The sequence below is a fragment of the Strigops habroptila genome, chromosome 5 (assembly GCF_004027225.2).
Source record: "Strigops habroptila isolate Jane chromosome 5, bStrHab1.2.pri, whole genome shotgun sequence".
NCBI lineage: Eukaryota > Metazoa > Chordata > Aves > Psittaciformes > Psittacidae > Strigops > Strigops habroptila.
In genome coordinates, this window is record NC_044281.2 from 20,437,705 (window position 1) to 20,464,041 (window position 26,337).

At 37.4% G+C, this 26,337-nt stretch overlaps 1 protein-coding gene across 9 annotated transcripts in view; it reads right to left on the minus strand.

Annotated features, from left to right (window-relative positions):
* Positions 1-2,671: 2,671 nt before the first annotated feature.
* The window catches only part of UBR3 (ubiquitin protein ligase E3 component n-recognin 3), a 112,357-nt gene continuing 88,691 nt past the window's right edge, over positions 2,672-26,337 (minus strand). For all 9 annotated transcript variants that reach the window (XM_030486052.1, XM_030486050.1, XM_030486051.1 and 6 more), the window contains 8 exons: positions 20,030-20,127; positions 13,095-13,219; positions 10,373-10,480; positions 9,763-9,873; positions 8,753-8,929; positions 7,461-7,670; positions 5,783-5,922; positions 2,672-5,098 (listed from right to left, as the gene is read on the minus strand). In XM_030486052.1, the coding sequence (XP_030341912.1) occupies positions 4,981-5,098; positions 5,783-5,922; positions 7,461-7,670; positions 8,753-8,929; positions 9,763-9,873; positions 10,373-10,480; positions 13,095-13,219; positions 20,030-20,127 (1,087 nt within the window). In that variant the 3' untranslated portion in view covers positions 2,672-4,980. The remainder of the gene's footprint in view (positions 5,099-5,782; positions 5,923-7,460; positions 7,671-8,752; positions 8,930-9,762; positions 9,874-10,372; positions 10,481-13,094; positions 13,220-20,029; positions 20,128-26,337) is intronic.

A 26,337-nucleotide genomic window follows, 5' to 3' on the forward strand; every position in this document is an offset into this window, starting at 1 on the left:
TAAGTGCTTTAGTATGCAGTTCTATTCTACTTTAATGTGTCACATAGACATTTGGTCACCACATTTAAGGCCATAGCAGAGAGACAGTAGATATGCCCAACACTTAGAAAAACTATTGTTAAAATGAAGGAAACAATACTTTTCCCTTCCCCTCCCTCCCTTCTCCTCCCCCCCAGTTTTAATCTCTGAAAGGTATCTTGCTTTTGCTTTTTTTTGTTGAAGCATTAAAAAAAAAAATTCAAACTCCAACCATGAGGAATCAGCCCAGCATAATCGTTTTCAGTCTAAAGTATTAAAAAGTTTAGTAGTTACAAGTTCAAAGCAGTCCTATGATTGGAAATGTATTACACAACAGATGATGTAGGCAATGCTAGTAGCTAAAATAACACAGACAGTATGGCAGCATAAGAAATTGACTGAGGGAGTTTGATTTTACAGGAAAAGTTTTCTCCCAGAAAATTCCTGCTCCACAACAGCAGGCAGTAAGATGGGGAGAAAAAAAAAGAAAAAGCTCCAAGTCCTTAAAAAATCTGTTTCTCAGTAGAAATGGAAAGTTTTACCATCCATGTGGTACATACAAGGGATAAAGGCAAAAAAGGAATAATAAAAGTTGATTATTGGGTAGTAGATCATTCAATGATGTGAGGGGTTTCCATGGAACCAGTTCCCATTTTCATGAATTAAGAGACTAGCCTGCTCTACCTCAAGTGACAGAATTACAGGAAATGGCTTTTCAAGTAATGGTACTTTCATGAAAGCTCATTTTGAGACATTTTAACTGGGACTTAGAGCTAAATTTAACAGGCTTTTCAAAAGACGGGGAGGGGGGGAAGACAGGAGGGGAGGTGGGGGTGTTCCACATTTTCCTGTACCATGCAACAGCATACATCGAAAAATCATGTTTCAGGGTAGTAAGATTAACTTACTTAACAAGATTCAATTTTGCTTTCTCAGTAGTATTTCAAAGAAACGCAATATTTTAAGCATGTGGCGTTAAGTTTCTTGACTTGTACTAGAGGTAAGAAAGTAAAAATTACACAGTGAAGAAGAAAAATACAAATCTATCAATTAACATGATTTTTTAATTTATTAAAACACCCTGGCCATTTATACAGCTAAGAATTCATGAAGTGTTTGACTTCACTGAGAATATGCTTTTCCTACTTAAGGACATCCAGTTCCGGGAATTAATACCTAGTCCAACCTAGCATGATCACAACCACAGTGACAGGATGCCACAGCGGCAGAAGAGGCAGGTTAAATCACAAGGCTGAACCCACAGCAGCTGGGGCTCTTCCCAGCATAAGAGCACTTCCAGGCAAACAACTGCCTATCTGAGAAAACATAAGAGCAAGTGCTTGGGGCACTGTGTCCTGCCAAAAGCAGGCATTCATGCAGCATGGCCTTCAGACAAGCAATATGCATCCCAGTGACTGCAGTGAGCAATCCACCCAGCACAAATTGTCACACAGGCCAGTCTCCTGAGATTACATGCACACCCTCATACCCTGCATTGATAATTGAGAGCTGTGAACCTCCACACACTGGGTCAGCTCACCCCAGTGGTTTTCTTACTTTGCAAACAGCATAATTTCATAGAACCACAAAATGGTTTGGGTTGGAAGGGACCTAAAAGCTCATCTAGTTCCAACCCCCCTGCCAAGGGCAGGGACACCTTGCACTACAGCAGGTTGCTCAAAGGCCCATCCAACCTGGCCTTGAACACTGCCAGGGATGGGGCAGCCCCAGTTTCTCTGGGCACCCTGTGCCAGCGCCTCACCACCCTCACAGTAAAGAATTTATTCGTTTGTATCTAATCTAAATCTCCCCTCTTTCACTTAAAAAAAATCATTCCCCCTTGTCCTATCAATTCCTATCTAAGCAGACAAGCTCCATTCATCATTACCCCCACCCCTAAGAAAATAAAGTAAAAAGCAGTTCTGCAGAATCTGGGTTAGATGAAAATTGGATCTAAACCGTATCAAGATCAGCACAAACCTCACTGTCTCTTCTGGCAGCTATACTCAGTGTTCAGATTGATTGTATGGGAGTCTGCAGTGAAGAATAACATCTATTGGATACTGTAGAAAAAGATTCTCTTTTTAAAGGAAAAATGTGCTCTGCTGTAAAATGCTGTGAGTTATGCAAGATTCCTACTGCAGAGGTGATGCAAGTAGTCATAGAAAATCTCAGGCTGCCACTAAAAAAAAAAAAGCTATTATCCAAAGGTCAAGGTCAAAACAAGACTGTTTCACCAAGTTTCTCAAAGCTCAGAAGGAGGCATTTAATACATAAATATATACATTCATTAACTTGAAGTAATAGTTAACTCCAGAAACAGACTGACAGAAGAGAAGATGGTTTTCGCAGCAGAAGAGTTTCTCAACTCAGCATTTTAATTTTAGCAATTTAGAGCAGCAATGCTGTAATAGCTGGCATAAAATTAAGCACAACCTTAAGTGGTATAGTTATCAGTAAAATAAAATAATCCAAATTACCAATACAAAATACATGACTGTGTGTAAGTAACAAAAAGAAAACATACCAGATTTCTCTCTATGCAAAGCACTTTGCATGCATAAGCTTTTGACGTTTAAATAACTGCCTGGCTACTGGGTAAACTGAATAACATTTGGGATGACTGGGGTAGAGAAAAAAATTTTGCGAACACTCAGATTGACAGTAGACTTTTATTAACATATCTTACAATTGTCGATTACTGTATTCCTAGTTTTATACTCTTCTGATGTGTTATAAAGATTGATTTAGATTCTACAGTAATGTACTGTACTTAAATGGTCATTCATACAGGATATCACACCAGAACATTTGAGTAATACACGCACACACCACTCTAGTTTGGACCTGTTATTTTTCAAGGTTAGCTTAATAAAGTAGGATTAAAAAAGTTATGGGGGAAATAAAAATTCTTGTTTAGCAGCATGCAAGGATATTCAAGTACAATTTTTCAACCAAGTGATTTTGTTGTTGTTGGTTTGAAGTTGACTGGTGACTAATTCACCAGTACTAAAATAAACACTATGAAATACCCAAATGTTAAAGTTAAGGCTAATAGTTTTACTTCACATCCATATGCACAACCAGAGAACATTCCATTTTAAATAAAACACAGTAATCAAATTCTGGATACATTATCTCTTGTAAATATAGCATTGGAGCTTCAAACTACAGATTACTCAAGTTCATGAGCCCTGTAACAATGTTATGCTGGAGACGTAAAGATTCTTTTTGCTCTTTAACCACACTTACAAAATGGCCTGATATTCATAATGAGCAATGCAAAAATATTACAGGCAGAACTTATAATACAGTATCAAAAAAGGAATATTTTTGAAAAGACATAGCCATTTAGTTGGTGAAACAGAGTAATTCTAATCTTACAGGAAGTACTGTAATACTTTTGAAATATATATATATTTATATGTATGTATAAAACCCAGCATCCTTTATTGTGGATTTTTGAATTGCAGGTATCCAGAAAAACACATTGTATTTACTTGCTTTTCTTTCTGTCCGTTCTCCTTGATTGCTATACAGTCATTTTATTTCCCCTACAAACTTTTCACTAGATAAGGACTTCCATTGGGGAACTGTTTTCATTGTATATGTGGTTTTAGCATAAGATGGTTTATTTTACACATACAAATTTTATTTTACACGCAAGCTATGAAAGTCAAAACTACCAGAACTGCTTGGTAGTACTGTATGAAATAGCCAACGAATGTCCAACACTTGTGAAAAACGTTAGTAGCAATATATTACATACCAGAATTTAACTATAATCTTTCCTACCTACTTACACGGTGGGGTTTAGCCCAGTCATGCCTGTTCTCATGAATCTTTTAGACCTCTAAGCATAAACTGTTTTGGCATTCATCCAGTGAGGCTGCACATGCATTGGTTGTTCATCTAGGCTATCTCTGTTGATTTGTTTTTTTCCTTTTTAGGAAACCAAGCAGAAAGAACAGTGATTACTCTAAACAAATACAATATAGAGGAACCTCCTGAAATGACAGGAAAGATGCAAAATTACATTTCATTTGCAGAATAGCCTGCACATTTCCAATCCAACCATTCTGAAACATACATCTGGGTTTGAAATGACAGGCAGGCTTACGGTGCTTAGGCTTGTAACCGGGATCTGCTATGTTGGGTGCCATACAAATTCTCTATATACAGCAATTTCTGTATGTGTTATCACTAAGTTTATTCAATTGATATGGAAAAAAAAAAAAATCTCTTTTCTGGAAAAGAATATGTGTTCTGGATTACATGAAGAGCAATAGATACCTAATTTACAGCTATTTCACTTATTTATGGAGAAAAAAACAAAAAGGAATTCCTGAGAATGCATAAGTTTTCAGTAATGCCTGAAATATTTCAATAGACCTCTCATGATAAGTGAAATATTCTTTAAAATTAAACTTTCAGACCAGTTGTAACCATGCAGTCTCACAACTGTTTTACAAACCCTAATTACAAACGCGTATCAAGCAAAACCTCAAACCAACACAAAAAAGGCCAAGAAATTTTATCCAACATATTTAGTAGATGTAGTAGACATATACACTGTTTCAGCAAAAATTGCTAAAAACTCAACTCCATGCAGAGAAAAATAAAAACTTGACAGCTATCCCTGGAGCCTCTAAACAACTGTAAGTAAAATTTGTGCTTCTTAACAATAATGGGCTTTAAAAAAAGAAGAAAAATAGACCGAGTGCAATCAGATTGCTCACACCATTCTGAGGGTTTAATTTCAAATTATTGTATCATTATTTAGTAGTAACAGCGGCTAATTTTGCTAAAATTTCACGTGGTGACAAAGTTCCATTTCCCTTTTATGCCCGTACCCCACTTCACCCCGAGGCAAAGAGCTAAACTCCCATTCAATTAAAGCTATTGTCAGTCAAGATGCATTCGTTCATGGTGACAGCAATGATATGGCATGTAGCTGATGATTTACAAGCCATTATAGTGTGGCCCCCATCTTTTATTGATATGATCAAAAGTATGAGACACCCACTGCTGCTCAAGCACTTTGTATCTTTCCTTGCATATGTAGAGAGGTTTACCACGCCTGTAGGAAAAGAATAAAAAAGGAAATACAAATAGTTAATAGGCCAAATAAGTGTGAAACTTCATTATATAATCAACACATGATACTTGTACAACTTTTTTCCCAGGGGAAGCCTGCATTTTTATTGGTGAGGGGCTTTTGGTTTTGCTTTCAAAAGGATAACTGCTAGGTCTTCCCTTCCTCCCTCTTGGATAGTAGAAACCTGAAAACATCTCTTGTTCTCTCAGGCTTGTGTAGCTTGGAAGCTGCACTCCTTCCCTACACTAGAATCCAACTGCATCGTTTGATTAAGGGCAAATGACAACTTTGGGAGAAAAAGTGTTTCCCAATGCAACACTAAGAAGTGACTGTCATCGGGAATGGCAACATAGGCATCTGTCAATAGGAATCATCTGTCAATGATCATGATTACATCACCTCTGGTCAAAAACAACAACAAAAAGTCAGTCCTACTGGCAGTAAATGGGGATTTTCCCCTCAAGGAAGGTAGCTGTTAGTTATTATCATCTGTTATTGCATAACACGATTTAGTGCGAGGTGTCCCTGCCCATGGCAGGGGGGTTGGAACTAGATGATCTCAAGGTCCTTTCCAACCCTAACTATTCTATGATTCTATTCTATGATTCTATTCTGTGATCTATACAGAGGAGCAACAGTGAAACACACTTGTAATGAAAATATTACCTAAGATCTCTGTCTTCTTCACCATGTGCATCTAGATAAACAGAACCCCAAAGGCAGAAACGATGACCTCGTATGATGATGATTACAGATGCATTAATCAAAAGAAATATTCCTGTCCCAGCTCCGCAGTTTTGAGAATGCTGTAACAATACGGTGTAGAAAGGTAAGAGCGCAAAGATTCTATTAGTGTCTGTCGAAATAGTAATTAGTTTTGCATGAAATAACATACATGCGTTATTTAATAAGAAAGAGTTTGAAAAAGGCTAGCCTGCCCCAAAATTCTCCAGGCAAACTAAAATTCCATGTCTTGTGCTGCCATAACAACAAAATGGTTCCCTGCTCAAAAAGGGAGGATATTTGTTATCATGTAAAACCAGAATTACCTAACAAAAATGAGAAAAAACATTCTCTACAGTATTTTGGATTTGTTGTTGTAATAACAAACTGTGTGGCATGGCTAAGTATTTTTCATAAATGGCAAGAATAAGAGAAACTATTCAGAAAAACTTAATATTACCTCTATTACAATAGTCTGTATTACTAAACATTTGCTTTCTCTGTCCATGCTCACAGACCTGCTCTATGGCTCTACAAGTCTAGTAAAAAAATTGTTTTTAAGAATTTTGCTTAAACTTCAGTGTCACTCGTCTCTATGAACGGCACGCTCTGTATTAACTAATTCATTTTAGCAATTAAAAACGTGCTCTTCCTGTACAATTTTACTACAATTAGAGGCTATAATCCCGTAACCTATAACAAAATACAGATTTTTTATTTTTTTTTATAACTTTCTGTTTTCATGAAGCTTGACACCTTAAATATAGCTGCTAATTCTATCTAAAATTTTGCCCACCCTCCTTCCCCCCATATTAGCAGTATGAGCGAGTTCAAACAATTTCAAATAGGGCCCAAGATCTCTCTGAAATTTCTTTGGGTTTGATTTTATGCCTTGTTTGAAAACATCTCCCCAAAATTTCCCCTCAGTTTTGCAAAGCCCAAGTAGTTCCAGCCTTCTACTAATTGTCCTATGGTAGGAAACAGAACAGCTGTCAAAGCAAACCTTTATCATAGACAGGAAAACAGTACTAGATGCTGTCCAACTCGGGTTCCTGAAAGAACTTATGGATATGCTGACTAGAAAACTTTGCTGCTGAATTAAAGTTGAAGGCTTTAAAATGCTCCTTATCTAGTTATAGTCTGTAGATCACTAGTAGATGGTCAGGTATATCAGAAAGTATTCTATGAAAGGAAAAAAAGAAAAAGCCCAACAAACCAAACATTAATATTCTTGTGTACACAGAAAGCAAGGAAACAAAACAGAGAAAAATTAAAATAAACAAGCTATCAGAATGTAGACAAAATCCACTGGTTATGAATCAAAACCATGTGTCAACATTACACACAGTGGCTTTCCAAGAATTTCTCAAATAGGCTGTGGGCTTAAAAACGTGAATAAAATTACCCTTAGAATCCAGTCTAGGTCCATCTACCAGAAATAAGCACTAAACATTATAACTGGGGTTGGACTAGATGAACTTTAAAGGTCCCTTCCAGCCTAAACTATTCTATGATTATATAAGCACGTTTTGGAAAGAGACCATCAAAACTGAGCAATGGCGTTAAAAACTATCCAAGAGAATGAGAATCAATTACAGAATGTGAATTAACTCTCTCTTACCAGAACACATTCACAGTAACTCTGTTGTTTGCAGCATAGTCCTTTCAGGCATACAAAAGTACCACAAACTAGACAAACAGCAGGATCTTTAGGAACCTTGGTGCAAACAGTACAAGTCTTTCTGTGATAATACTGGAAAATGGTATTATAATTCTCAGGCAACTGAAGGAGGCGTGGCAAGTCCCACTTAGGTTCCTGGATAAGCAAAGCCTACAAATAATATAAGAACAATATATTAGTTCTGAACATTAACTTCTGTCCCAGTATTTTCTAAGAAAGGAAGCCTGCAGTTTAAAAATCTCTCACTTCAGCATTTGTAAGTCAAAAGTCATCTGCCTCTGGGTGAACACCCTCTCCCCAGCTGTGGTCACATTTCATCTTTTGCAATGGGTGTGAAACGGACAGTAGCCTTTTCCCAAGGATGTTTCTAAATGTGACATTTTTAAAGTGAGACCTCAGAACCTAATGTGTAGCTGGTTCCTTGGTTCCTTTTCAATCACAGAAAGAATGCTATCAGTTTCTTTGCAGTCTCTTTCAAATGCCTAGCAGATTGTCGGCAACTGTATTTTGAGATTAATCTGAGTATTCAAATTTTCATTCACAATAGCCTAACTCATGCCTGCAAACATGCAAAGGCATATGCAGATAATGTTGCAGAGTAAAGAATGCATCTGGCTTGCCTCTTTGACACCATAAATTTAGGAGAAGGGGACTCAAATTGTTGAGGCAGCCTCTTTATAAAAACAATGCAGTAATGTTGAAACATTTCCATTTCACGACTGATACTCCAATCACAGTCATTCAAGTCTTAGTACTGTTTCTTTACCTTTCATAGAAGATATACAATGTTTTATCAGTCGACCATTAAAAATGCTTTTACCTTTTTCATCTTTTTCAGTATTGCAACTGAAGATGCTCAAAAATATCAGTAACATCTTGCAGGCAAAAAAACCTTTCGGTACGTATTTTCTTTAAAGTCAAGTTTCAATTACATGCCTTTTATATGCTTCAGGTGCAGAAGACACGGGTACACTTAGTGTCATCTAAGAATAGCATTTCTATTTTCTGTCTCCAGTAATCATATGAAAAAATAGACAGGTTTTCTTATTCCTGTTTTTTACCAATCCATCCCACATTCACTAACCAAATTTCTGATTACAATTTCTCTCTCATTTACAAGTCAGGTTCTCAGATCCATATCCAGAACAGTAGTATATGTGCATAGTGAATTGAAAAACAAATAGCTGCTTCCACATCTGGACTATTTTGGAAGAAGTAATTTTGCTACATACCTTTACTTGATCTGGATGTCTATCTCCAAATGAAGCCAATTCTGAGCACCACTGTGATATCATGTCAAATGCTGGCACTGGCCAATCAAGACAAGAGGCACTGGTGAACTGATGAGCCGACTGAAAAGATGGTAATAGACCCAGGCAGCTTGCAAGAACTGTGAATTCTTCATCTTCCTTTTGGGTATGAAAACAGAGAGGTTTAGATTAATACCTATGCTCCGAATGTTTAAATAGTTTATTAAAAATGTATCTATTCCAATTACAAAAGTAAAGACGTTCTGGTACAATGATGCTAATAATTATTTTTAGAGACACTGAAAAGCTTCCCCATTTTTCCAGATTACCTTAAACTGAATTTTCAAAATACAGGAAAACTAGTCAGTGAAAAATACCCCAAAGCTCCCAAAACCCCAACCAAAACCCACACAAACCTACGAATCCAAAAAACACAAACAAAAGAGAAAACTCGAAACTCCCCAATAATTTTCTTCCTGTTTAGCACCCCAAACTGGCTTGCAGCTGGTTTAGAAATGAGATGATTTTGAAGCAAGGAAATGAGGGAGCTGACCTGCAGCAAACTGTACTTAAATCAGCCATGAAACTGAAACATAACTGTCCACTGCTGCAACATCTCTGAGAATAAAGTCCAAACAATAACAGGCACTAAGCAAAATCAGGGCTGAATTCCAGTCTGTGTGGAAATTATGCCATCTCTGCAAATGCTGGACAAGTTTTAGAAGTATGTTGGTATGTTATGAGACAGGCATTTACAGTCTGATAAATAAGCATGTCTTTGCTGAATTTTAAGAATATTGAGAATCAAGGAAACTGCCTTGAAAGCAAATTTATAGAAGACAAACAATACTGCAGAGCAATACCATTAAATGATTTTAAAAATAATCTTAGGATAGAAAATATATACTATGAAAAAGACACCTTAAAAGTCTTAAGTTTTGATCTCTAGCTTTTAAATGGAAACATCTGAGTGTGCCCCTCTCAATCTGTACCTGGCAACTAGGTAAATCCCCTCCAAAAAGATGGTGTTGAAGGAGGCTTGTGATCCTGAGGAAAGGCAGGCAGAACTGCTGCAGATAGCACTCTACAGAGTCAGGATTTACCTATGGAGGAAGGAAGCAATTACTAAATTCTGCCCCAGATAAGTTGTCTGCAATGTAAGAAACTCCAATATGAAACAAATGTTTTTTAGCATACTATATAAACTACTGCATCAAACACACATTCCAAAGGCCAGTATTTCACTAACAACCTGAAATAACTGTGGGTTTTCTTTCCCCCTTGACAAATGCTTTTCCTACTTAAATATTCAGTTTTCCAAGTTTCTGAAAGGTCTTTCATACATATGATTAAAACCCACAATTATAAAGAAGTATTTGTCAATAAATTTCCCAGCACAGCACTGGCCACATACGATATTAGTAAAAGAAAGATTTGCACAGGCAAACTGTCCCAAAGGGTTGTGCTTTGATCTAGGAAATGAGTTGTACTGCAGTCTTTAGCAAGATCAGAGAAAAATCATTCTAACAACGAAGCTGAAAAACTTAAATAAGAGACAGAAAGGGGTCATGCTGGATAACTTCTCAAGAGATTTGCCAATACCACTGTTAATTCTTCAGTCTCTCCTTCTTCATACATCTTCCCTTTAGACAGCTCACTAATCACATGACCCAGCAACACTTCCCAAGATTTTTCTCCACTGGATGTATTCTGCAAATAAGAAGGAAAGAAATCCAAAATGCAGTGGTCATGAAAAGGAGAAAAACTTCCTGGTAAAAGTAACAGTGATGAAGTACATTTCCTTTTGTTCAACACATGGATTTTGACCTACGAAAGATACATACTGTTATTAGGAAAAAAAAAATTCTACAAAAGGGACTGCATTTACCTCACAGAGTGAAATGGGAATTGCTACTTCAATTACATATGTTCTGAACTGAGTGTTATATGAAAACACTTTTTTAATGTTGCATTTCCATTGGTCTTTTCTGTGAGTATAAAAATTACTTACTTTAAAATTCGGGAGAATCACTTCATGGATACAGTGTGTTTTGACAGAATTTGAATTCTAATACAACTAATTAAAAACAGTAGTAATTTTCTAAAATGTACCAACCAGAATGAGTTCCAAAACACTTGCTATGTATTTTAAGTTGAAATGAGTCTATCATAAAATGGAAAGTTATGTTTGGAATGAACAATATCTACTACAGATGGAAAGAAATATTTAACTGAAAGAATAAAGAGCCACTTAGCTTTGTGCCACAGCATTTACATTTAAAGTCAACGATTATAGAAAGCCATCAGAAATAGAAAGCAGTATTTACATAAATATTTTTGTTCCAAGTCATAATAAATCTTACCCAGGAATAACATGATTGAATGCGAATTCTGAGCTCTGTTAGTGCGTCATCAACATAAAAAACAATGACAGAGAGGAGCATTACTGGGCTTCTTTAAAACTATTCCAAAGCAGCTAGGTGAGATTAGATCTATAAAGACTTCAGTACATAACAACGTATGTAATTCATCAGTTGGTTTCTTTAGTGCATTTTGACATCAATTGTAATTGTTGATTTTAGATGGGGTGTTCACCTTTCAGCATCGGGAAGGCAGACTCACTGTTCATGCTCACAGTCCAAGAGCCAGAAGGCAACACATATGGAAATTGGCAGTTAGGACAAACCTTTTATCTACATTATTCCTGGAAGTTTTCTCCACAGGCATTTACAGTGTGCTTCTTATGACACCATAAGGCTTCTTGCAAAGATAATAAGTGTGAAGTTGGGAATCAAAAGTAGAATATCCACCTCTCAGCCCTGCTGAGAAATTAAACTCCTATAGTTGTTTGATCATTTGGTGTGAATGCAAAGACAAGACTTCAGTTTGTGTTTTAATGTCTGGAATACCAAACTGAAATAAGAGTCTCTCAGCGTTATACACAAGACAGGAGCTAAGTAAGGTGTAGTCATCCTGGGATCAAAATGTCGGTGTTATCAAGCACGTAAGAAAAAGCAAGGCTGAAACATACATTTTAAATCATTTAGGTCTCAAGAAACTTTAAAGAAAGAGCTTGGATTCCTAAACTAAAAACCAGCTTCTCTCATGACATGCAGAGAGAAAGAATTCATCTGAGTCCTATGGCCAGGGTCAAGAAGAAAAGGGCTGCCAAAAAGCTGGGAGAGAGGAATAAGAAGTTGTGCGATTACTGCTGCTGGTCCTCTGTGCTCAGAGGCCTCTGGCACACATGTAAGTCCAGGCAGCAACATTATGCAGGAGAAGGAGCAGGAAGTTGGAAAGACATCTGGGGAATGACAAACTTGCATGTGGGACTTTTGCAAAGCCTCTGCACGGGGAGCTAACAAAATGCAGCACTGCCCAGTGATGTCGAATGCTTAATGCAAGCCCAGAAAACAAACCCTGCATAGTAGCAGATAATTTGTCCCTAATACCTTGAAGTTGTGACTGACCAGTATGACAGATCTTAACTTCTATGTGAAAAGCAGGTTATGCTTCTCAGCATGCATTTCATATTACAGCCAACACAATCGAAGGCCCAACTGTTGTCTAAAGGGGTATTCCTCCACCCATTTCCTCTCCTGGCCCCAACACTTCCATCCTTTCCCTTAGTCTGGCATTGGCATTCTTCTGACCCTCTGGGGAATCAGTCCATGCAGCAGAAAACTGAAGGATTAAATGAATGCCAATGCAGAGAACTGTGTCTTTTGGTGGGAACTGGCACTCAATCAGCTAAGTGAAATAGCAAGATGTGCCTTCACTTTCCTTGTAAATACTACCAAAAGGCAAGGAAATGATAGTGAGAGATCTACCTGCCTAGTCTACAAATTTCCTTCTCTACCTCTTCACCACATGAGCACTCTAGACCACATACTGAGAGAAATTTATATGGCTAGCTACAAATAGCATGAATAAATAAGAAAGAGACAAGAGGTTTTTCCCCCACCACCAAGTTTGTCTGCTTTCCCTGTAAAGGAACACATCAGATCAAACCACGGTTTATCTAGGAAGGCTTCCAATTTTGCAGGAAGGAAAGCTGCATTTATTCGATACCATTGCAACAAAATCAAGACTGAAACTATAGAGATACAGCATCAAGCCTGAAGCTCAGTTCTGGAACTAGATATTCATTGTGAAGCTTTTAAGTCTTGTCACATACCAAAACCTTCAAAAATTGCACACGCAGAAACAAAATACTGGATTTTTGTGAAGCAGAAGTTACTACATGCAAAGCAGAAGAATGTGTTACATTCCCACCAGAAATACATAAGCAAAATTTCATAAATGCTTTAATAAATTAACCAACCTTTTTGAGAGCTCCTGACTCTTTCCATGCCATCCTATCTTCAGCACTGCATTTAACAGAAAGTGCTGCCAAGGCTTGAGTATACAATAACGTGAACAGCACTTTTATAATGCAGGCGAAGTGTTCTGTAAAACAAAGAAAGTAATTTTTAAATACTTGATATTTTTAGCAAATATACCGATTACAGAATGTCTAGTTATTGAAATGATGCTTCTCAAATGAAAAACAAGTGCTATACAAAAAGTAAAAAACCCCAAAACATACAAACCAACATAAATATATTTCCTGGCTCTCAGAAATTACTTGGCAGCCGTAGTGAATGGAACAAGTAGAGGGCAACTAATTTTTCACTGCTCCGTATGTTCATCCTAATCCTGATCAGCAGTGACTTCCTCCTAGGGACCTGGTGGTATTACAAATTCTATTTTGTCCAAACGTTACATAAGGTGAAGCTACTGACTACTGATAGCTACAACTAATTGGGTGCTGTAGAAGTAAGCAAATACATATCCTACCATCTTTTTTGGCAATGATTAAACCATCTGGGCTAAGTTATATTCATACAAATACTGGAAAATTAAAGTTCCTAAAGAAATCACTGCAAGGATATTGAGCATACTTCAGTTTCTATCCCTTCGCTTCCAGCTATGAATCCAGCTATATAAGACTTCCCGCAAATCACTCTTTAGTGCGTACCTCCTTAGTGGACCTCACTTGAACACAGGAGGAGGACAAAAGGCAGACTGTCATTTTAGAACTTACCTTCTTTTGAAGGATGTTTGTTGTTTACAATTTTTTCTACATTTAAAGGATTATTATCTCCTACATACAGACTGCAGGAGAAGGGCTTTGAAACGTTTTTGGGAAAACTAGCAGAAGCAAAATAAGGCTTCCTAAAATATTAACAGGAAAAAAGGTGAATGCGATCACTCTCTGAAATGAGACTACACCATATCCTTTTCTCCTTTTTTTTAATTTTTTTAATACCAATCCTTTTTCTCCTTTTACTTTAGCTTGTATTTCCCATCCCAAATAATCTGTTTTGGGTTCTTTTTTTTTAAATCTAGGCAGATCAAAGAATTTCTATCATCATTTACACCATCCCTTAAGCACAAACATAACTATAATACATTATCTGAAACAATTTATAAAAGAATGAGTGTTTTAAAGAGTCCTCTCAGGCTCTGAAGTCAAGTAAAACAGTTTTATTTACATAAGCACCTCATAAAAACTAGGTTACATTCTTTCTTTCTTCCCAAAGGATTTAAAACAAGCTTTGTATGTGAAAATTAAAAGGAGGTAAGGGAGATGAAACTCTTTGCTTCTCCTTTCTTGTATCTAATATCAAAACCCACTACTGGATTCCAAAACAAACCCAGCCAGGACATGAGTACATAATTAAATCTGTGAAACAACAATTGCTTTTTTAATATAATAAAGGTTTTCAAATCAACACAGAAATGGACACTGAAACTTTTTAATGCCACTGAGTACATACAAGCAGCACAATTTAAGCAACTAAACGATCATTTTTAACTATGTAATTGAAAGCGTACTTTTTTCTGTATTATCTTCCCATGGAGCTTATGTTAAACATGACGAGAAAAGCTGCTATACTTCACCTGCCCCATTCTAGAGCAGGTAGCATTATAATGATTTTTCCTCTCCGCATTTCCCCAGAAGGAGAATTCACCAGATCCCATTAGATCTCTAGGCCCTACTTTTTTCTTTTGCTGAAACCTCAATTTTCTTAGCAATGCTCCTCCTGAGAAATAATAGTGGGCAAGCTTTCAGTAAATTTTCTGGGACTGAGATCTACAAGATTAAACAACACGCACTCACAGAATTGTAAAAATTGCCTCCTCAGCCTGAGCTACAGTCTGTAATTGTAGCTAGACTTGAACTCAAGTACTGAGCTCTATCTCCATCAATAGCAGGTACAAGTGATAGAGACCAATTTTACACTGTGAAAGCATGAATGAAAACCACTGTGCTTACAGCAGCAAAACTAGTCACTGGTCAACAGTCACCACTCTGCCATAGCCCACTTTGTCTTCTCGTTCTCCTCCTATTCTGCTGAGGTGATTACACAGGAATCAACACCGGGTATCTCAACCCTTTGGAAATAGGACATTTTATAAAACCTGTTTTTTGTTAACTATAATTACTCCTTGTCCCTATCCCCCCCTTAATACTAATTGTTCAATTCACCAGAAATACTATACAGAATCACAGAATAGTTTGGGTTGGAAAGGACCTTAAAGATCATCTAGTTCCAACCATTTTTAAAAATAAATTCACATTCTTGTATTTACTTATGTGTGTGTGATCATAAATGGCTTTCACCTTTTGAGAGCCCAGAACTGGACAAAACACACACACACACATCTGGGTCACGCTTAAGGTCTGACTTCTGCACAAACTTTTTATGCTGTGTAGGAAGTGCCATGGCTTTTAAAACAAGTATTTTACAGCCACAAAATCATCCCATGGGAGACACACTAAAAACACCAGAGGATCTACTATAATTTCATTACTATGTGTTATCTCTTATTTGTAAAGAGCTGTAGGTACCCATAACACTAGAACTCTTATATTCTTGTCTACTGCAAAGAGTGATTTTATTTGCCTTTCCGCAATGTGTGTGTGGGGAATGTGTGGTGTCTTCCTGCTGCCCCCTCGGCACAGGCTGTGGTTTTGCTACATCATCATTTCAATTTAATAATTCTAAAGGTTGCTAGTATATTTGTATGCTGTGGAGTAACCTACTGTGCAATGTTCTGCACTAAAATGCAGCCAGGACTTCTGTGTTTGTACATAAAAACCCTAATCTAATGTTCTGACAGTCTAAAAGCAGTATTATTATGGTTAGGCCATTAGAAACAGAACACAGGTTAATGCAGCATTTTTGTACCTATTTTTGAACAGTATTGAGAAACGTTTTTATGTTCCTGTATTTAAAACTTTTTAAAGCAAAATTCTGGAACCAAATTATTTCACAGCATCCCATCCCATTATACGTATTAAATAAACCCCTTCAAAAATAAGGTTTACATAGGAAACACTTCTAGAACTCTAATTTTAACATTAGTGCAAGAAATGTGCAGATGAATAAGTGTATTACTGACAATATGTGTCTTAGTTTCAATATCAAACTAGATATATATGCTGGAAGGCAATGATTCCAGAAAGAATCCACAAAGCAAACCAAATGCAAAATTAAGGAACTCGGACCTTTTTTAGTGAATTCAGAGAGGCAACTTTATTTAAATAACCTTTGAAAATATTCTTCTTGATCTAAAGCTTGAACGCTTATTTGAAGAAACAGCTTCAGAACAAAGGGAGACTGCACTGAACTTCAGATAATCCATGAAAGGTATATTGAAAGTTCCAGGATACAGATAAATATTTCAGCCTCCACACAGAAATTGGATGCTATTCAAGCTGATCACATTCATTCTATATTTAGTGAAGATCTTTATCCAATCATTAAAGAAAAGTCCTACTGTTTGCCTTAGTGCTGCTTGCTGTATTTTTGTTGCCTGTCATTGAAACTTCGTAGAAAAAGAATGTGTCAGAACATCCAGGGAAGATTCTTCAGTGTCTGGTCTTACCAGAATTACAAAAAAAAGGGGCTGAATTCAGGTGTTACACACCAGAGACAAAAACCTTTCCTACAGACCAGAGAGGTTGGGCTGAACCCTCAAAGCCAGTTTTCAAGTTGGAGCACACCTGCCACTCCCAAACTGCAGCTCTTGTAAAAGCAGCACTGTGGCCTATGTCAGAGCCAGTCCAGGCTGCTGCATGACCCTCCTCACATGTGCAGTACCACGCACAGCACCAAACCACTGCTGGCCAGTGACCACCAGTTCCACGCACCTGCCAGCCAGACCCCGGGTTTTAAATACTGTGCATTCTTTCTTACATTCAGAACAAAGCAGAAACTGAAGCGACTGGAAGCTCTGAGCGCTCTGCGCTTCTACAAATCTGGCCATGGGGGTCCCAAGTCACTGGGGACTGGGAAAATTTTATTTTTTCTCCAACTGATGGTAACAAAGAATCATTGTTCAACATAGAGAAACATGCAGAAAGGGGTAGTGGGGGTGTTGAATTCCATTTAAAAGGACAGATTTAAGTTTTGTTAACCACAAAGTCACCGTCTCCTTTTCTGTACTACCCTTCTTCATACACACTGTCATGTGTTGTTTCTGTAAGGAAGGAGCTAGATGCTCTAGAAACAGAACCCTCATTTTCTACAGAGTTCCAGTTTGCAACACCATGCCTCTGCACATGTCTATCCTCTGCCCAACTGCCACAGAATTAAATCAGAAACTCCTGTGTGGATTATGATATAATTAGGCTTGTGCAATTTCAAAATGCTGAGCATACGAAGCCCGTAAAAGCTCTGCCCATGTTCTGGTGTCAAACAACAACAACAAAATTTTCACAAATGGTTTGAGTATTTTGAACACAGTGTTCATTTTGCTGGTTAGACTACAGGGGAAGTACACACTAGCTTCTTCATTCACTTCTTTGTAAACTGGTAAGTGCTTGTAAGTGCTCTGACCTCTACCACAAAGTTTCTCCCATAACAAAAAAGATTTCATTTGTAGTGTTCTTTCTTTTTGATGGGTTCAGATCAATTTTCCTCTCTGAATAAAGAGGCTCAACAGTAATGACATTTTTATTGCTTTAATCGATGTTGGATTGAAAAAAAAGATACTAACACCCATCCAACAGTTAATAGGGTAGTTAATGCAATTCCTAGTGCTGCATCTGAAGGGCAAGAGATGAAGTGTGAGACCTCCTTACAGAGCACTCGGTGTTTTTAAAAAAACACTGTGTAAACAAAAAGGATTTTGAGCACAAACATGAAGAAGATTTCATACCTGATGAACAGTTGTAGTTTCCTGTAAGGACACAGTTATGGTTTCTCTGAATACATCAACATACCTAACACATTCTACTACAAACCCAGTACCACTACAGGAGTGCCCAAGCTGAAAGAGGAAGAAAAATCTTTCATGGATTCTAAATCTCTTTCATTGTCTTCTTCCTCAACTATTAGTGTTCCAAGACCATCACCATGGCATCCTGCACCAGACTGCAACGCCACCTCTTTGACAGTTAAGTCTATTGTTACAGGAATGTACTGGAAATAAGTGTCAATGCACACAGGCACTAACCATCCCCCTGCATACTGGTGTCCAGCCAAGTCCACAGCTCCTGCACCCCACAGTAAAGCCAAAGCAGAATAGAAAGCTCAGGAAGCATCAGGGTCAAATGCAGATTCTGTTCACCCCTATGGCACAAGCCATTTACCTTTGTTCCACCTCAGCTTTCTACCAAGAATTAATGATACCAAATTCAACCCTGTGACCTACAAAAGTTCTAAACAAATTATTACCTGTTTTTCCGAACTCCATTTTACACCTCAAGACAATCATTAAAGAATTTATTTTTACTCTGCTTAACAATTTAAATGAAACAAAAAATTAGAAAGATAAATGGCAATTTATTTCCAATTTAATGCTTCATAGATTTGAAGTGGTTACATTCATCTTCTTCCTGCCACTTGCCATTTCCACTTCAACTGCAACATACAGCAAACCTAAGAGCAATGGCAAAACATGCTGCTGATGTGTGGTATTTCACACAATTCTCCACAGGATGCCTCACTATTAATTGAATGTTGTCTTTCCTAGGGTAAGGTAGATATTCATAAATACCGTTTTTCAATGCTTGAACATGAATTACAAGTTTCTCCGTGTATTTCGGAAAGTGTTAGTCTCATCAAACTTTCATTTACTGCTTTTATTAAGTCCTTCCAATAAAATTTAAGTTAAATTGTAGTTTAAAAGAAAAAAAAAAATATTTTGACAATAGGCTTCCTATTCAGAAATATTTTATTCTTCTGGTATTTTCATATTCTAGTAACTTATTGGACATACTTAATCTATAAACATGTACACTGAATTGAAACACCGCAACCCACAACGTTCACAGATACACACAGGGTCACTTGAGCTGAATTTGAACACTCAATAGTGAGGACTAAACACCTCTTAAGCGGCAAACAGAGTTTCTACTACACTTTGTAAGTTAGGTGTATGCATCAAGAACAGAACAGTCCTCGTATTTACTTATTCACAAACTAGTAAAACTCAGTAGATATCAGAATTGCCACACAGACCCCAAAGCAGATATCCAGTTCGTTGTCCATGAAGTAGTAAAAAGAGACTTGTTTTTTTCCTCCTCATTTTAAACTAAAGGTATTGCTATAAATAATAAAGCCAGAGCCCTGAGGGCCTGAACTACCCATTCTTCCGGAGCGTACATGGTCTCTTAACAAGATGGACAAGGTTCAGCTTTTCCTTTTATACAGAAAAATAAAATATAGGTTTAAACCAGTTTTGCTTTTAGTAATGAAAAATTTAGTTCTTAAGTATCTATTTAATATTTATTCCAAATTATACTGTATGCTGTCTCTATTGAAGTTGCTGCATCACAGCAATTACCATCTGTATATCTGACCTCTTATTATGTAACGCTGCTGTAATTTAAACTCTGAAATTTAAACTAAATTACAATCTTTCACCCTTAGGCACTCAGTTCAACTTCAAACATTGAGCTGCCCCTCTAAGCAAAGAGATGAAGGTCAAAAAAAGGACACTTCCTTGAGTAAAAGTACTTAATAGTTTTTGCTCAGCTCTTGTATCTTTAATGAATAGGCTGACTGATAAGGGAGAAGACAGGGGACACAGAAAAACCTGCCAACCCACAAAAGAAATCTCTGTTCAATGCCACCTTCTGTAGATAATGCAGAAACATTATTTTAGATTACGCAGTCTACCAGCTATGATTTACCATGGAAATCACCATAAATGCAGCCTCATATACATAAGCATCTAAATATACACATTTTTGTAACATACCTTTGTGCAATGGTTGAGGCATGGTTAAAATCTGGATAAGCAAAAGGGATGAGACATCTCTGTAAAGTACAGGAACTTCTGGCAGTTCTTCACTTAGCCTGAAAAGAAAACCCAAAGACAATCATTTCTGATACTGTAAACCCATTTTCATATTTTACTTTTATTTTAAATAGTATTAAATTTTATATCAAGCTTGTAGAAGCCAAATACAACTCTCCCTTCCCTTACCTAGGGTAGCTACAGGCTACAGTTTCCCAGTGAGGCTGTAAGCCCTGCAGCAAGTGCCCAAGTCTCTGTACAAACAGAATCAGATTGAGCAAATATACAGACAAGACATTAAAGTCCTCTTCAGCCTCAGCTCTACCCTTTCAGAGCACAGCTGATGAACTACCACTGGATCCAACTACTGCCGCTTCCCAGGGCACCAAACTCTTCCTCTGACCCAAGTTGGCTGGCACTGGCTACTCCACTAGCTCAGCTGACGACTCCCCTTGGTACCATCTATCACACACACACATCAGACAAACCGAGCTCTTGCAGACCACGTGCTGGAAAAGGCTGTCCCCATGCAGCAAGATGTGGATGCATGCAGGAGATCCTTACTGCCTTCTGTCAGCTTTGGGGATCCAACCAGTTTATCATCTCTGCGGCACATAAACTTGCTGCTACATTTGGAAGGAGACCTCTACATCGTTACTGATATCATGAAAACTCAGACTTCTCTCTACAAAAGGCACTGCTAGGAGTGATCAGAATTTTAACACGCAGAAGCAGTCATGTAAAAGGAGGATTAAAAGAACACTTTTTGTCACATGGTTGACTGGTTTTATAAAATGAAGTCACAGAAAACATGGTCTAACTGGTCTTTTTGAATTAATGAACCCAAACAGCTACAGAACAAATGCTATCTAGAACACCTTCTGCTATCATCAATCATCTTATAAAATGATTGTTTTAAAACACTCTAACATACATAATTATACATGGGCCCCTGCTAAACAAACAAACAAAATCTACCAATCACTATATTGAATTCTAAAGACGACAAAAGGGAGCAAACATTGTGCTCCCTACACTACCAAGTGTAGTATCACACTACCAAGTCTTATTCTCAAAATTATACAGGCAAAGATGATGTTAATCTCACTAAGTCTCTCTAATTCTACCTTCACCTATGGCTAGTTCTATTTTACGATCTATGACACCAAGTTTTAAAATAACCCTCATTACATAATGGCTTTAAAACCATGGACATCTCTTAAAATTACTTCTCACCTTTAATTTTTAATTTATATATAAATTAGGCGAAAAGTAATTTGGAATAGCAGTAAGACAAAAAAAAATTAACTCCTTCTGGTCACATGTAATTGAATGCCTCCTTCTGACTGGGGTATCAACATCAGTATCATTTAGCCGTCATGTAACAATTAGGTCAAATACCAGTTCTGGTAAAATCAGGAAATACACATACAGAATACCATGACTGACTTGCAGCATCACAAATAAATGAACTCATTTCCACAGGCAGGACCAACTGAATTATTTGCCTAATTTATTCATTTCATATGAATTGGAGAAGGAAAGCTACATTAAATGCCAGGGTTTTAGATAAGCTGCTTCCATTGACGTCAAGCGCTGCGGCATATGAAGCACTTAAAAATTGCTCTGTCATTTGTTAAGAGCCTAAGCAACTTTTTCATTATGACACTGAAACTGAATTTATAAAATGTGTTTAGAAATGTGTTTTATGGAAATTGCCCATGCTGATAATCCCCAATGCATATGTGAAAGCTTGATAAATCTGACTTTACAAAAAAAAAAAAAAACGTGCCACAGAAGCACTGAATAAAATGAAGGAAATATATTTGCAGATGAGACCAAAGTAATATAAAATGATTCAAATACATTATAGTTGTATACTGAATCCATTAAAAAAAGGGAGGGGGAAGTAAACTACACGTTGCAATATAAACATGTACCAAAAAGAAAAAGGCTTTGCTCGACTTCATGGAACCGACCTCTCTTCCAGTCCAAGGTAATTGGCCGCACCTCACTCTGTGCCAATACCAGAGCTGTTTGTCCACCGATAGCTGAGCAACTCTGCCTCTGAATTCTGCATCCTCCTCCTGATAGAGGTTATAGCACAATCACTTCTTTGGGAATAGATACAGAAGAACAGAAAATTCTGTTCTACTCCACAACAAGCAGCATTTACTTATGGCCTTTCCTTACACACACCCTCTCCTTCCCCCTTGTCTCTCAGCTACAGACACTTAAAATTTTTGCTTGATGCTAACTCCAACTGATTATAAAGTTAGAAATTCAATAAAGTGCTAGCTCTGAGCCTCACACCTCCTCGAACTGTCAGATAAAGAAAACCTGAGACACAGGGATATGGATGCAGCTGAAGGCTTAATCAACTAGGGCAAATTTATATTCTCTTCAGAAATCGCAGGAGGAGAAATACAGCCCACAAGTCCCAGCCTTCAGAAAGGTCAGAGGAATACACAGCTTCTGATGTTCATGGTAAGAAAGTAGAATTCTACTACTTATTCTGGGTACATTCTAGGATATAATCACAATTTCATATTTGCTTTTCATTGTGTCACAGCAGATTTTACAGAAAGTCAGTTTTTCTCCTTATACAACACAGGATTTCACTGGCAGTACTAACAGCAGGCATCTCCCTTTCTCTCTTTCTCCACTGTGCCCCTAGCGCTCCCTTGTCACCCATTCCCAAACTTACTCAAATTAAGCTTTTTAAAAACATGGATTAGTTGCTTGACTTTGCTCATGATGCAGCCTGCCCAAGTTACATCAGCATGGCTGAAGAAGATGGTGAGCTATAGTACAGCGGAAGGAAGAAACAGCCGAGAGCAAGTACTCCTGGAGCTGGCATTACCATCAAAATCTCCCTTTCATAACATATGTCCTAAGACACCAGTGTTTCAGCCAGCAGCTGTGTTTATTGAATAGATCATGTAAGTCCTGCTGCAGCATGTGTATGTGTATACCATCTTGCACAAACCTGAACTAAACCCCATTGTCGCATCATCCTACTCTCTGTCTGCCTTACAGTATCTTCATAAAAACTATTTTTCCATTTCCTGTGATGGAGATGTGAGTCAAGAGGTTCCCACACACACTTGCTCATTCCCATACCTGTGCTGCAGTTTGTTGCCCCAGTAGGACACTGTAAACAGTCACCCAAGCAATCTAGCTTAGAACAAAACATCAGCAAAACACTCTGGCAAAAATAACCCAGTATGTTTCAGCATTTCAGTTTATCACGCATTTCACCCCCACAAGTGCTTCTACTGCAAAGATCCTTAATGCTTTAACAAATCGTTCTTTGCCAACATATTCTGTCTGTCAAAACAGACACAAAAATTTCAGACTACTTTGTAGAGATGTAAATTAAAAAACCATTATATCCTTTTATTTCAGGTCTGCTCTTCCTGAAGCTCCGGCTATTCAGACTAGTGCATTAAATCCACATCTGGATTCAGTAATTACTGCCTCCAGCTGCTCCTTCTCTGCCCCCTGCCAGAAGCTATTATACCACTTACACCACAATAATTGTTTATTTGATCACCATTGAAACCAGATCTGTCCCTAGTAGAACAATCTGCTTAAACACAGCCCATGGGACCAAGGAACTTCATAGGAGAAAGAATCCACTATACTATTCACAGTTCATCAGATTTAGCTTCATCTTCCCTCTCCTCCCCCTTCCTTTGAACAGTTCGCATTGATTAGGCCCTTTCTGAAAGGGTATCTTCTTGCTCAGAATTTCTTTATTTCTACTTTACCTTGTTGTGACTGCATGAGCTCCTTCCTATCTTTCCTCCCAGCTGCCATTTTCAACTACGGAGCGATCTAGGTACCATTGTAGAAGATGTCACTGCGCAAAACCAGGGGCTTTGGGAAGTATAGTAGAACAATTCTGTGAGTCTTTATAAATTACTTTGATCAGTTCTCCCAGACACATGAAATCTAAGGCATGATTTATGAATAATGATAGTTGAATTGTGTAAAACCAAGCTACCGGATAGTTCTAGTTGTAAATAATTACGTATATTTAAATCAAGTAACTTCAACTAAGAGTGAAAAGGTAATGCAATGGCACTTGCATTCCATAGATTACTTATTTATCTTAGTTTTGAAAACTATCCTTTTAAATCAATAAAACACAAGTAACTTCTATGGAAAATTGCTTTTAATTGAAATAATAATTGTAAGTAAAAATTAGATAAAATTGGATAGCATGTTGGTTTAAATTTATTTTGCTCCTGTGACTTTCCTGATCTTAAATTTTTTCAATCACAGTAATACAATCAGATAATATAGATCTTTTCTTCTCAGTGATTTTTTACAAGTTTCTGCTTAAAGTCTCATGTGCCCAATGTGCCAGTCCGGCTGATGATTTATATTACCTGGTTAGCTTCAAAGTGGCAGAGTGCTATCAACATCTAAAATCTGCAGTGGTTATTTTTCCACCACCCTCTAATCTTCTTCAGTTTAGAGCAGTGAGTGTATCACCTTCTAATTGCTCTGAGCATTCTTTCCTGTAACTGAAGAAGTTTGCTATTCTGGATTTCTCAGAAAGCTGGGTGACTAAGAAGTGTGCAATTAGATCATACACACCAATCCTATAAATGCCATCTTCAAGTGCAACTACAACTTCAAATTCTAAAATATAATTACGGATATACATCTTATGCTCTAATTTATACATTAAAAACATGTCCCCAAATTGCCTCCTCTGCAGCTTTCCGGGGCCTGCAGATTAAGGTAGGAAAAACATTCTGAAGAAGGAGCAAAAAAATTCCAGCACGATTGCATCTGTGCATCCCAACAGTAAACTGCTTCATGGCAAAATGGATGATCTCTCAGTTATAGCCTCCTAAACCATTAAGGATGTAGTGCCAATTAGGATGTAGTGCCAAATCCGTATCAGCAAGTCTACCAAGAAATCTTGAAAACCAGTGCAGAAAACAACAGAACTGCTCAAATGCATTCTCAACATGCAACACCTCCTGTGAAGCAAGCCTGTATGGCCTATTGTACCATTAATTTCTAGGTGATTCAAAATATTGCCTAATGAAACCTAGCATGCAGCAATCTAACCTTAATATGACCAATGCAGGGTGAATTCCGTCAAGTCTATAAGGGTGAAAAAAAGTCGAGCATGAAGAAAAAGCAGCTCCTCTATTAACAGCTGCTTCCAAAGCCAGCAAGCTCTTCAAATTCCCAAATGAGAAATGCACAATCAGTCCTGCAGCCATTCTGCCTGCCAACAGCCTAGCAACATGATCTTAATTTTGCCTGGTATAACTCAGTCAACCATACACGTAGGTCAGGGCAGAATCACAGTAAACAGACTCACAAAGTGGTCTGAATGCATGCTGAATGACATCGGTTTTCAGGTAATAAAATTCTTGATGCTTTGTTCTGCTAATGGTCTATAAACTGTTCCATTAATCTAGTTTAATTAATTAACAGTATAGTTTATAGACCATTTGCAATAATCTAATGTTGATTGCAAAAACAGACCTGGGTCCAAGAGGACAAACAGTAAAATCTCAAACTAGAAGAAAGCAGAATCGTTTTAATAATTTTTCCTAATTTACAGATTAGGACTGTGGCATCACTGTCCTAGATCAATTCTTGAAATTCCACAATGCTTTCCACCTCAGGCTTCTAGAAACACACTGACGAATACACAGCTGCATAGGCACTAAAAAGACAGTTTTTCAACATTACTGCAAGCTACAAAGTGGAGACCTTAGCTATGAAGATGCTCAATGTGCCAAAAGGAAAAAAACAAAACAAAGAAAACTATTTTCTTCTTAGGACGAAAAATAATCATCTCTGTTTAGGCAAGAAACCTTTATTTTCACCGTCAAGGTAGAATCTGAAAAGAGGAGGCTCTTCAGTCGGGATATGAGCCCTTGCAGAACACAGATACATGGCTCCATTTATTATATTGTTAATCCTTGTACAGGTTAATGTTTTAAAAGAAAACTTAGGTAAATAACTTGTTTAAAATAACAAGCATGAGGAAAATTTTTAGCTTGAAGTAGAATTACTTCTCACATGTATTAGGCCTACTTATGTTATTTCTGTAACAGCTATTAGTCATTGCCCCATTTTCAATAAATTATTTGTCAGCTTAATCTCAATGTAAATTTTGCCTAGCATCTGCACCAAGAACAGCCGTGTGCCTATCCACTTACCCAATACTACTAAATTTGCATGTGCTTAAGCTTGCAAGTGATGTGCTTAAGCTTTAACTCAAACCTGGA